Source organism: Cucurbita maxima, unplaced genomic scaffold, assembly GCF_002738345.1.
Source record: "Cucurbita maxima cultivar Rimu unplaced genomic scaffold, Cmax_1.0 Cma_Scf00018, whole genome shotgun sequence".
Lineage (NCBI taxonomy): Eukaryota > Viridiplantae > Streptophyta > Magnoliopsida > Cucurbitales > Cucurbitaceae > Cucurbita > Cucurbita maxima.
Genome location: NW_019272034.1, coordinates 2880982 through 2893457, shown reverse-complemented (window position 1 = coordinate 2893457; position 12476 = coordinate 2880982). Strand labels below are relative to the sequence as shown.

The following is a 12476-nucleotide window of genomic DNA, read 5'->3' as shown; positions in this document are numbered from 1 at the left end:
ACTTTTTTTAAATATAGTACGGGTGATAATAATATTTTTAATTTTTTTTAAAAAAGTGAAAAATATTAGCTAAATTTAAACGTAGTTAAAATTGCAAGAATATTTTTAAATAAATTATATTAATTTATGGTTCTAAAAACAATTTACTATTTTTATTTGGTGGATAAAAGTTTTCTTTTTTTACGAAATTAGAAAATAAATTAATAAATCTATGAAGTTTCTTATTTTATTTTAAACAGAGTTTGGTCCTTTTCTGCAAAACCCCGCTTGGGGTTGGCTTCTTGGTGACGACGGTTGGAACTAGGGCTCGAGTTGACAGCGGTTGCGCTATGCTGCCGACCACGATGAACACATTTCCGGCGAAAATGGTTGAGGGTCTCTCTCTAATCAGAACGTTTGCAACGTTTCCCTCTTCTCAGCTAGGTTCGCTTTAATCTTTAACGCTTTTTTTAAACTGTTTTGTATGATTATTGGAGGATTCAAACATGAATTTACACACTTCATTGCAATTTTAGGTGCTCCGAATTATGGATTTGTTTCGTTCTTGCATCACAATAGAGGATCGAGGTTGAATTTTCCTAAAACGGCATGGAGTTTGGAGAAATGTAGTATGCGCGTGGAGAACAGTTTGCAAGCACTTCGCCCTGCCTCTGAAGCTTTTGCTCAAGAAGCTACTGAAGCTCTTAAGGCTGGGAAGGTTATTGCAGTCCCCACTGATACTCTTTACGGACTCGCTTGTGATGCTTGGTATGCATTCCTTTTAATGGGTTGTTTGTGTAATTTCCTTTTCGATTTTGTGATTTTCTTTTGTTTTTGCCAATTATGAAAGAATTTTATCAGTAGTAATATAGATCTTTCTTAAGATGAAGTCTTCATGGTAGGTGTAGGTGGGGAAGAACCTCTGATTCTTCCAAAATTTCTTAAAAATAGAGGATGGTATTTGTGATCTTAGTTTAGCACAAAGGTTTTTGGTGAAAGATCTTGGTTGAGTCAGGAGTACTGATCGTATGAGCGTGGGTGGCACATGGTTGTTTGACGCTCGCTAGTCGATGTTTGTCTTTCATTGAGATGAGACATCGCCCAAACTCGTTTTAGCATACGGCGCATGAGTGTCTCTCATGGTTGCTAAGATTGAGAGACTTTTTCGAGTTGGCAGGTAGTCTTTTGGGAGAAATGTGGTGGTAATGGTGAGCAGTAGGAGGTGGTCATCTTCTTTAGTACTGTTACTAGGTGGCGGCGGTGTGAAGGATCGCTTGGCCACAATTTAGTTTCATGCCAAGCAATGGGCTCTTCTTCAGGAAAAGATGTCTTACAGAGGATTCAATACGGGTGTAGCTATTTTCAAATACTAAAGGAAAATGTTGCATGGTAGCTTGGGAGAATCTTCATGGGAAGGTCTTCGTTCTTTATTTCACAGGCACGGAGGAAAATGAGTGGATAATCTTCAAGGAGAAACTAGAAGTACTTTTGTTGCGGAGTTCGAACTTTCCTCCACTCTTTTCATGTCCTTGCCCTTCTCTCATCGCTTGGACATCTTTTTCTTTTAAAAAGATGGTTAAGGAATCTGTTGCTTTGCAATTGGAAGTGTGAATGGTGAAGGAGGGTACGATCGAGTTTGTTTTTGATACTAGAAGAGTGGTTTTGGTGCGAAGCAAACTCTCTTCTAATTCTTGGTCTTTGATTAATAATGGATTGTGAGAAGTCTGAATGTTTGCTAGAATAATTGCATTACTGATTGGATTCTGAGGGAAATACAACATAGTGATATGATGTTATAAGATTGATGGACAATTATGAAATTCATCATTGTGTTAAAACATAATCTTTTCCGCGCTCGTAAGGATCTAAAAATGGTTATCAATTATGCATCCTTTTAGAATAATGTTTCAATCTTTTAAAACGCTCTTCTTTCCTAGTTTGGAGGTGTTATCCTGTTTGTGAAGTTATATGCACAAATTAACCATTTCTAAACTTAATAATGTTGCAGTGTGCATTTATGTAACTGTGGTTTCTGTTGGGATTAATTTTGCAGTTCTTCTGAAGCAGTCAATAGGATTTATGAAATTAAAGGACGTAAACTTACAAGCCCTCTCGCCATTTGTGTTGGCGATGTCTCTGACATAACTCGTTTTGCTGTAGCAGACCATTTGCCTCATGGTTTGCTTGATTCTCTCCTTCCAGGACCGGTGACCGTTGTACTAAAAAGAGGTTTGTACTACAAATCTCTTTCTTTTGATAATGTAACCTTGACGAGCATTCTTTGATTGAAGAAAGTAGACGAGTAACTATTTTTTTGGGTAGCGTACTCAGCTACTGTTGGGCGGGTTGAAACAATCTTTTGGATATTCTGTTCTTTACATTGACTAAACCGTTTTATTTTTTTTTAAATGCTAAAGAGTACTCTAGGAGGGTTTCTCTCCCTATGGAGACAAGATCTTAATTTGAAATATCCCTTATTAATGGATTGGACTGTCGATGTTTAAATGGTTGTCCGCATGTCACGCCTACATATCCAAGAATATGTTCATTTAGATTTTAGTCTCTAACCTTCCTGTAGTCTGAGTTTTTTACATTTAGATTTTTTGTAGGCGAGTCGAGTATTCTTGAGAAATCTCTGAACCCTGGATTGGAGAGTATAGGAGTCCGAGTACCCGATGCTGACTTCATTAGGCTTATTTCCCGTAGATCAGGGACAGCACTGGCTCTTACAAGTGCTAATTTAAGTGGACGACCAAGCAGTGTCTGTGTCAATGATTTTGAAAACCTATGGCAACACTGTGCTTATGTCTACGATGGTGGCGTTCTTCCTGCTGGACGAGCAGGTTCTACGATTATCGACCTCACCAAGCGAGGGATGTTTAAGATAATCAGAGCTGGAAGGTATGTTTGTTCTTGTGATTCTTCTATTTTCGTCGTATGACTCAAACAATGGTGTGTATCATAATAATGTTGATTCTACATTTGCAGTGCTAAGGAGCAGACTGTTGCAACACTTGAAAGGTATTCACTGTTAGAAGAAGCAGATAGTGCTGCTTGAGCATCAGAGTCTTCTCCACTTCCCAAACCATTTTTGTTAGTCATTATAGATGGAGATTGCGATGGATTTTTTTAGGCCGAGTGAAAGTAGATCAATTCTTATGGGTTAAAGTTTAAACTGATATCAACCACGACTAAAGGAATTTTGATACTTTAAGGTCCAATTACAAGAACGAGAGTCAAGAAGCTACAACGAATCTTATATACTTATATTCAAATTATGGTGAACTCACCATAGGATATTTTAGAAGACAAATCTTATATACTTATATTCAAATTATGGTGAACTCATCATAGGATATTTTAGAAGACGTTGGAGACCTCCCTTATATGTTGTGCAAAGTTGAGCTTCAAGAAATAGATGAATTAAATGCACCTTAAGTTGGCTGAATTTATGAAACTAGTCCAAAGATGACTAATAAGCACATTTCATTCATTGCACTATTTAATTATAATAGTCAATAATTTGACTATTTGTTTGTCATATTTAAACTAGTTTTAAATATAGGAGCTAGGTTATATTGTAATTCACATCGGTTACTATATTCTATCATTAACTAGCCATTTTAATATGGAGGTTAGAGGTATTTCTCATATACTAATCTATTTAATTTGGGAGTTACTTATCACACAGGTTAAGGTTGTAAAGGCTATATAAAGCCTTTAAGGTAGGTTGTAAAGACTATATAAAGCTAGGTTGTAAAGGCCATATTAAAAATATCAGATTTTGGAATTAAGAATAAAATTTCTATTTTAGCTATATAAAGCCTTAAGGTTGTAAAGGCTATATTAAAAACATTAGATTTTGGAATTAAGAATAAAATTTTTATTTTAGCTTGGTTGAGAGTTAAGTTTTTTTTGTTACAAATTCTTGTATTTATAACTTGCATGCTAGAGTCATTCAAGTGGTATTGATCAAACCTCTTGTAGAGTGATTCGAATCACGAGTTTAAAAACGAGTTTTCTTTACTCTTGATCATCAAGGCAATCCGTTTCATACTCTCCATTGGGTTGATTTCCATATCATAAACCCTTAATTTCTAAAAATTATATTGAGATTTGTCTTTGAAGTTCTTACCTTTTTCTATATGATTATTTGTCAAACACTGTTGATATTTGCTGTACTTGTTGGAATGAGGAAAACTTTCAATCTTGTATACCCATTTGCAGAATGTCTAAACATGATGAGTGATATAGACATTATTTACCAACATATTTGGCAAAGCGTGCCTCGTCGCTCACTTGTAGAATGTCTAGACATGATGAGTGATATAGACATTATTTACCGACATATTTGGCAAAGCGTGCCTCGTCGCTCACTTGTAGAATGTCTAGACATGATGAGTGATATAGACATTATTTACCAACATATTTGACATAGCGTGCCTCGTCCGAGAGCATCACACAAAGTATTAACACAAAACTAAAATTTCTAAAACTGGAAGCAGAAGAACAATAACTCTTTCAACCATAAATCAACAACTAAACTAATTTTTGTACATTTTGATCTTAACTGTCAACTAATCATTTGTTTGAATTTACTCATCTCCAAAGTTAACAATTGAAGGAAGCAAAAACGCAAAGTTGGGTTAAATTGTACCGTAGCTTCGACCTCATCCACCTCCATTGGGTTGAAGACAAAGAGGCCAAGTGCAGGTCTGTGTGAGGCATTTCATCAAACAGCTAAGGAGCACTGCAGAAGAATAACGCAGATACACCCAACTTCTAATCATTCTTCAACCCACTTCCAAACCAACAAATTTCTTTACATTTCACTCTCCAAACAAAGGGTTTCCATTACAGAACAGATTCAAAAAGAAAAACCAAAACGAGATTGAGAGAGAGAGAGAGCAAAAAAGATTTTGAGTCTGTCAGACCGCCGTGCGACCATCCCAGGAAGGCAAGCCTACCCAAGAACGATCATCTACAGCTGCAGGACCAGAAGCCCATTAGCCGTTAGTCACGCTCTAGTCGCACAGCAGCAAATCATCCACCAGACTTTGGTTCTTGTCTCCTTAGAACTCAAGGACACAGTTGTACAACCTATAGAACAGATCCTGTTCAAGTAAGGTCGTGCCCAAACTCCAACATCATTCTATTTAAATAATGATATTATCATTTGCCAATTTCCGATGTGGGATATAGGGCTAAAACAACAATAGCCATCAAATCAGCTAATTTAGTGTAGGAATACAATGGTACTGGTAACCCTACTATACCTTTATTTTTTATAATTATTAAAAAAGACCTTTTTTTTTTTTATTTATAATTTTTCATTGTATTTCAACATATATTTTGAAAACTATACTTTACTTAAAATTTATTTTAAATAAATAATTATAAAACCATTATAAAAGAAAATATTATTTTAAATAAATAATTATAAAAGAAAATAAATATTATGTATCTATATGATTATAATTGTATCATAATAAAAAATTAAACTAATAAAATTTTCATTTATTTGAATTGAAGAATGAAAAAAAAAAAAAATCAAAATTGAATGTTTGGAAAGACGCTCAAAGTACAATGGCAGATGAGATGGTGGCGCCCTTTCTTCTTCTTCTTCCCTAGATCATCTGCTTCTCTTACTCACTTCCACGGCCAAGAACCATGGAAAACGATTACACGGCTATGGAGATCAATGGCCTTCCCACCTACGGATGGAAGGTACATCCTCTACAACGTTCTCGGCAACTTATTTGAGGTCTCCGCCAAGTACGCCCCTTCAATTCAGCCTGTTGGATGCGGTGCTTACGGCATTGTTTGGTACTTCTTTTCCTCCTCTTTCGTTTTTCACTTTGCTTCTAAGTTCTTCGATTTTATTTTGGTATATGCTTAATTTTTTCCCTGTTCAATGAATGCTTGTTATGTGCTAAGATTTTGATCATCTGTTTACTCAGCTGCACGACGAATTCGGAGACGAAAGATGAGGTTGCGATAAAGAAGATAGGGAATGCTTTTGATATCTGGGTTGATGCCAAGAGAACTCTTCGTGAGATTAAACTTCTATGCCATATGGACCATGAAAATGTATTTCACTCAAATAAACATTCTTCATTTGGGTGCAAATTTTGCTATGCTTTAACATCCATTTATTGCTGTGATTAGTTCTTAGAAAATTCCGCATATCCAGGTTGAACTTCAGCTTAATTAGTGTTTAATTTTGAACTTTTTATTTATATGTTTCTACTTCAGCTCTGTTTTTCTCATGCCATGAACAGATTTAGTTAATGTTTGATGAACGGATAGTTGTAATGTATAGTTTTCCTGGGGGACTTATTTGATTCTGCCATTTAAGCATAATGATCTGTTTTTAACTTCCTTTCAGATTATAAAGATCAAAGATATAATTCCTCCACCAGAAAAGGAAAAATTCAATGATGTGTATATTGTGTATGAATTAATGGACACTGACCTGCATCAGATCATTTGCTCTAGCCAAGCTCTAACAGACGATCACTGTCAGGTAAGGGACACTTATCATTCCGGTTAGATCTTAGCAAAAGATTGTTTCAATTTTTAGTACAAAGTTTTTATGTTGATTATGATTTTTTTGGAGGAACAAGAAAGATTTGAAACTGTCTAAATGATTTTATGTTTGTTGTTTGGACAGTACTTCTTATACCAGTTCCTACGAGATTTGAAATATTTACACTCTGCAAATGTCTTGCACCGAGATCTAAAACCAGGCAATCTGATTCTCAATGAAAATTGTGACCTCAAGATTTGTGATTTTGGGTTAGCAAGAACAACATCAGAGACGGATTTTATGACAGAATATGTTGTAACCAGATGGTATCGAGCTCTTGAGCTACTACTTAACACCTCTGAATACACTGCAGCGATAGATATTTGGTCTGTTGGATGTATTCTCATGGAAATTCTAAGGAGGGAGCCACTGTTCCCTGGTAAAGATTATGCGCAACAACTGGGGCTTATAACCGAGGTACTTAATCATTGTCTTCCAATTTTCTGCATGATGTTTGAAATTATGCATTCAACACTGAGGTGATGTGAGATCCCACGTCGGTTGCAGAGGAGAACGAAACATTCCTTATAAGGGTGAGGTTAGATGCGTTTTAAAACCATGAGGCTGACGACAATATGTAACGAACCAAAACGGACAATATCGGCTAGTGGTGGGTTTTGGGCTGTTATAAATAGTATTCAAGTTAGACCGGGCGGTGTACCAGTGAGGATGCTGGGCTCCAAGCGGGGGTGGATGGTAAGATCCCACATTGTTTGGAGAAGGGAACGAATCATTCTTTATAAGAGACGCGTTTTAAAACCGTGGGGCTGGTAACGGGCCAAAGCAGACAATATCGATTAGTGGTGGGTTTGAGCGGTTACAAATGGTATCAAAGTCAGACATCGGGCGGTGTGCCAGCGAAGACGCTGAGCCCCAAGGGGGTGAATTGTGAGATTTCACATCAATTGGAGAGGGGAATGAAACATTCTTTATAAGGGTGTGGGAACCTCTCCCTAGTAGACGGTTTTAAAACCGTGAGGCTGACAACGATACATAATAGGCCAAAACGGACAATATTTGCTAGCGGTGGATTTTGGCGGTTATAGGTGATCTCATTAATTTTTACAATAGTTAGTTTCATTAATTTTTACAATGGTGATCTCATCCTCCACTGGCGGTTGATCTTGCAGAGAGGATGCTTCTCTTTAATCCAAGCAAGAGAATAACTGGTAACTCACCAACCTTTGCATCTGACATTACTTAAGGAACCTCTTTTTCTTGAAACGAGATGCATTTCATATTGTGTTTACTAGTTGAGGAGGCAATGAATCACCCATATGTAGTGAGTCTTCATGAACTCAATGATGAACCAACCTTCCCTTCTCCTTTCAACTTCGACTTCGAACAGGCATCCTTAGATGAAGAAGATATAAAAGAACTCATATGGAGGGAGTCTCTCAAGTTCAATCCAAATGACATTCAGTTTAACATTTCACTCCTCTTCAGTTCATTGGGTGTTGATTGAAGCTTGATCTCAATTCAAAGATTGAGTATGATAGTGTGAATTGATGTCGTGTTAGCAGTTGGTTGGCTAGTTGGTAACAAAACTGGGAACTAATAATTCTTGTATAATATCATGCCAAAAGTTCATTTATCAGGAATTGGGAGGGCTCTATATTCACCATCTTCTGGAATCTTGCATTGTCCAGTGATAGTCAATACGACGTGAAATAGGGCTGCGTCGTCCTCGGCCTTTCGATCAAGCCTCTTCGCATGTCTTATAGTACACTGGGAAGTAAAATTTGTGTCTCTCACAGGAAGGTAAAATGTTATGGTTTGCTGCTCTTCCTGGTGTTATTTTTACTGTTTAATACTAAAACGTAGTTTTGTTTCTGAGATTGTAAGTTCATGTTCGATTATAGTTTGCTTTTTGTACTATTTCGGTAAACAGTTTACCGAACGTTTAATTTTGATCCTTAAACTTTCAAAATTGACATTAATTTTTGTAGCTCAGAAAATAGTTTTAGTTTCTTATTTTAATTATTACAATTTGTTAAATAATCAACAATAAAAATAATAACGAAATTATTCAAATTAGTTATTTTATAAAGTTTTAAGAAAAAAGAAAAATATTTATAGAAAAATTAAAACATGTGGGTAAGTGGGTCCCAACAAAAGATGACGATTTCGTGTACAGGGACCCACCTAACTTTGACTTTGTCACTCTCTCCTTTTTATTATTATTATTTTTTTAATTTGATTTTACCTCGGGATTGAATAGTGAACGGTGATCGAGGCGCCTTACAGGAGTGTATGGGAAAGCGCAACAGAGAATAATTTCCTCCTAAAATGATTCCTCTGCGAACGAGCGCAACGACACCCTCTTCCTTAGAACCAAGAGGCCGTTGACCAAACTAAAAGACAAAATCAAGATTTTTTTTTTTGACCCCTACACTTTTTTTTTTTTTTTTATCATTTTTTATTTTAATTTCATCAAATTATAAACCTAGATAAATATTACAATTTTAAAAAATATTTCAATTTTAATAATTTATTAAATATTAGTTTGAAATAAATTTATTCTCCTTTAATAATTTATGCAACATATATAATGAAAAATTCATCAAATAAAAAAAAAAACATTAATTTTCTTTTATTGAAATTTATGAGATTTGACAAAATTATTTAATAATTAATTTGTGTCTAACCTACTAAATTAACAAGTTTATAGATTTTTCTTTTATATATATACATATTTTTTTGTTAAAATTAGTAGACTAATTAATCATGAATAGAGGTAAAGATGCAACAATTATTAAATTTATATTAATTTTAAAGACAAAATTGACTTTTTTGTCAGAATAAAAAAATTATTAAATTATAAATTTAGTTTATGAATTTTAAATTATTTAAAATTCATATTATATTGTCTATACAAAATTAAAATTAAAATTTATATCTAATAAATAAATTATTATTTTAAAATTTTGAATTAATAAAGATGATTAAAATATATAAAATTTTTAACTTTAAGAGACTGAATTAAAAGAAAATAATCCTTTTTATAGCATATTATCTCCCAAATATAAATAGTAATAATAAATAAAAAATAAATAAAAGAAAACAAAATGTTTAACATCTCTTTCTCTCAGTTGACTAATTACAACTCTCTCTCTCCTTTTACTATTTGAGAAGTTGAAACATAAAGACATTGAAAAAAGACAGTTCTTGTCCTTAACCAACTTCACTAATCTCAGCTCCACGGCAGTTTCCCACTGATAAGTAGTACGTGGTGGCCTTACGTGATGGAAGAACTCTGCAGCAATCCCTTCTCGGTGACTGCAAATTTGAACATTATTATTCACTTAGTTACGATAGTGATGACTAGAAATGTTTAATCGTGTATTACCTTTTGCCATCGGTAAGGATCGGGCTTCTTGACGACGATGATAGAGTGAAGCTTGTTAGGCGAGGGCATTTTCCAACGACAAGAAGGGTGACGAGACTTTTCACGAACATAAACACCGATGATCTGTTTTTTAGCTGGATCGTAACGAGTACTTCCCATGTAGAAAACAAAAGGCTTTTGACAAGGGTGTTTTGTTACAGGTCTAGTGTTGAAAGCGTAAGCGGTGTAATCTGCTCTTCTGTACCAATTGAGGAAGGTTCTTGTGGGCATTTCTAACTCTCTTGGTGACATTACACCCCTTAAGATTTGCACTACGTACCCCCAAGAAATAGAAATGGACCAATAACGTTTCTTATCGTAACAAATTGATTGTTGCATTATGCTTGACGAGTCGAGTCTTGAAGCTTGGAATAGACGTTGAAGGCTCTTCACTCGAGTCATTCCAGGAAAAATTGGTTCTACTACGTCAAGGTGGTGAAGGGATAACAATGGAGTCACTGGATGAGCTCCTAAAAGTCCGAGTAGATCTCCGTACACATCATACTACACCAAGCAACACAAGAACAATAAACAACAAACCTCATATAACATAACGACATTAAAGAACAAAAAACACATTATAATAGTTAGTCGTAATGTAATACTTGATGAAACCCTGGTTCTCGAGTAAGTGGCACTCCAAGCTCAGCCATACATGCTTGAATCCGATCATCGCTCCCATACAAACCAGGGTACCTGTCGATTCGAATATGCTTAGTAGATAAAACATTTGCTACCATCTTAAACATTAATGATATCGATCTCCGAAACTAAGAAAAAAGAAACCGCGATTGATCATACCTTTGAATACACTTATCTTGCATCTTCTCCAACTCTTTGGCCAATGGATAACTTATTGCAAATCCTCCCCCTCCATAAGCCATTGCATAAGAAAAGTAAATATTTTGAACATGACTCTCAGATGAGCTTCCAATGTAATAAAATTGCCTATGATCATACTTTGACAAGACCCTCACAACATTCTCAACAATAAAAACGGTGTCATCATCCCCCATCACAAACCATCTCACATCCTTCAACCCCAACCTAAAAGTCTCTGAAACAACTCTCGAAATCCGCAATGCAGATCTTTGTCCCTGTCGGTTCGTATATTTGAAACGTGACGTGCTACCCGAGATCTGAATATCGGGTAACCCTTCGTTTCTTCTAGTATAAACTTTTTTATCCAACCAAACAACTCCTCTCGTTTGCTTAGGTCTCCACCATAACTTTATGTATTCTTTCCTCTTCTCCCATAGATTCGAGGACCCTGCAATCCCGAAAACGATGTGTTTCAACCCCGTGTCATAGGGTCGCGACTTCAAACGAAGTGGGTCGGTTTTCGTTCGGTCTTCTTGTTCTTGTTCTTCCTCTTCTTCTTCTTCATCGTCGAAAAGGAGAAAATTATTGTTGTTGTTGTTGGTGGCGGTGGTCGTGGTGGTTGAAGAGATGTTGGTGAGTGTTTGTAAATGTTCTTCGGTCGAGGAGTTGAAAATGGTCGAACATTCTTTGCGGCGGTCAACGGTGAAGATGTTGGTGGAGTACAAAACATAGAGGATGAAGACAATGAGGAAAATCCAAACAGCAGTGTTTCTTGGTCCTACTAGGAAGGCTATGAAACGATGATGTTGTGTAGGGGATCTGGACCAAAGTGAAGAGACAGACTTTTTTTCAGAATTTTCAAGTTTGTTCTTGTTGTTGCTTTTGGTGTTTCCCATAGTTGTGGAACAAGATGTTGGATCTAGAATTTGTTTGATTTGGATCAAAAGGAGTTATATTTGTTGGACTTGGTAATATTAATAGAGCCTACTTTTGATGCTGATAATATGGGAGGAAATTGTTTTGAGTTTGTGGCTAACTTTCACAAAATAATTGCCTTTCATTTTAAATAAAAATGAAACAAATTCATTTAATTTCCAAATGGGTATCTAAAATGATGATATAAATACAACCTAGTTTCGGTTTCGATCCAGGTAAAAAGACTAAAATGCCCCTCCATCCATCATACGCTCATTTCTGCCTTAATTTGGTTTAGCACACGACTTCCCCGACCCATGTTCTTTCCCTTCATCTTGTTAGGATTGTGTAGCTCACATACTCGATCGAGATGCAGAACGTGAAGAACGAAAGAGGGAAGATGCATATTATCGATATATCAGATATCCCTCGACGAGAAAGAAAGAAGGAATGCAATATTATACCAAACTACCATCCTTTTATTTGATGGATAATGATATTTTATCGTAAAATCTTTATCATGTTTAACCTAAACTTGCTTTGTCGTACTCAATCATAACCCATCGTGACGTTTTCTCTTAGTTTCATGTTGCCACGTCACTCAATTGAGCTTTCCAAAAGTTCGATCAACCCTTATGCCACTTCTTTGACACCTAAATGTTTTATACGGCATAATTATTATGCCATATCTTAGATGTAGAATTTTGGCATTAATCTCCTGTGCCCAAGCAAGATTAAGATTTATTTTTGGGTCAGAGTAAAATTTTGTTAGATATTCAAATA

At 35.6% G+C, this 12476-nt stretch overlaps 2 protein-coding genes, 1 non-coding gene and 1 pseudogene across 4 annotated transcripts; 2 read left to right on the top strand and 2 right to left on the bottom strand.

Annotated features, from left to right (window-relative positions):
* Positions 1-239: 239 nt before the first annotated feature.
* On the top strand, positions 240-3356 carry LOC111492950 (yrdC domain-containing protein, mitochondrial). Of its 2 annotated transcripts, XR_002719945.1 has the most exons (6): positions 240-423; positions 516-747; positions 2033-2208; positions 2589-2880; positions 2968-3228; positions 3288-3356. XR_002719945.1 is itself a non-coding variant. In XM_023142491.1 (5 exons), exons 1-5 carry the CDS (start codon positions 330-332, stop codon positions 3035-3037), a joined length of 864 nt encoding a protein of 287 aa, XP_022998259.1. In that variant the 5' UTR covers positions 240-329; the 3' UTR covers positions 3038-3287. The 2 variants fall into 2 exon arrangements, 1 of the variants encoding a protein (XP_022998259.1); XM_023142491.1 differs by lacking the exon at positions 3288-3356 and having other exon boundaries at positions 2968-3287.
* Positions 3357-4901: 1545 nt separating this feature from the next.
* Positions 4902-5111, bottom strand: LOC111493457. Its single transcript, XR_002720014.1, has one exon. It is a non-coding gene; the product is annotated as a Plant small nucleolar RNA U3 (small nucleolar RNA).
* Positions 5112-5526: 415 nt separating this feature from the next.
* Positions 5527-7094, top strand: LOC111492951 (annotated as a pseudogene).
* Positions 7095-9699: 2605 nt separating this feature from the next.
* LOC111493245 lies at positions 9700-11674 on the bottom strand. The gene is made up of 4 exons (XM_023142894.1): positions 10758-11674; positions 10562-10652; positions 9918-10460; positions 9700-9847 (listed from the first exon to the last, which is right to left on the bottom strand). The coding sequence occupies exons 1-4, from the start codon at positions 11672-11674 to the stop codon at positions 9743-9745; spliced, it is 1656 nt and encodes a 551-aa protein (XP_022998662.1). The 3' UTR covers positions 9700-9742.
* Between the last annotated feature and the right edge of the window lie 802 nt (positions 11675-12476).

What these genes read in the sequence shown, in the direction of transcription:
- LOC111492950 (XM_023142491.1), top strand. Translation starts at nt 330, where the DNA reads ATGCTGCCGACCACGATGAACACATTTCCGGCGAAAATGGTTGAGGGT. An exon ending in GTTTCCCTCTTCTCAGCTAG is followed by an intron (nt 424 to 515) that starts GTTCGCTTTAAT and finishes TTGCAATTTTAG; the next exon opens with GTGCTCCGAATTATGGATTT. An exon ending in GGACTCGCTTGTGATGCTTG is followed by an intron (nt 748 to 2,032) that starts GTATGCATTCCT and finishes TTAATTTTGCAG; the next exon opens with TTCTTCTGAAGCAGTCAATA.
- LOC111493245 (XM_023142894.1), bottom strand. Translation starts at nt 11,674, where the DNA reads ATGGGAAACACCAAAAGCAACAACAAGAACAAACTTGAAAATTCTGAA. An exon ending in CAAGATAAGTGTATTCAAAG is followed by an intron (nt 10,653 to 10,757) that starts GTATGATCAATC and finishes TCGAATCGACAG; the next exon opens with GTACCCTGGTTTGTATGGGA. An exon ending in ATCCTTACCGATGGCAAAAG is followed by an intron (nt 9,848 to 9,917) that starts GTAATACACGAT and finishes TCAAATTTGCAG; the next exon opens with TCACCGAGAAGGGATTGCTG.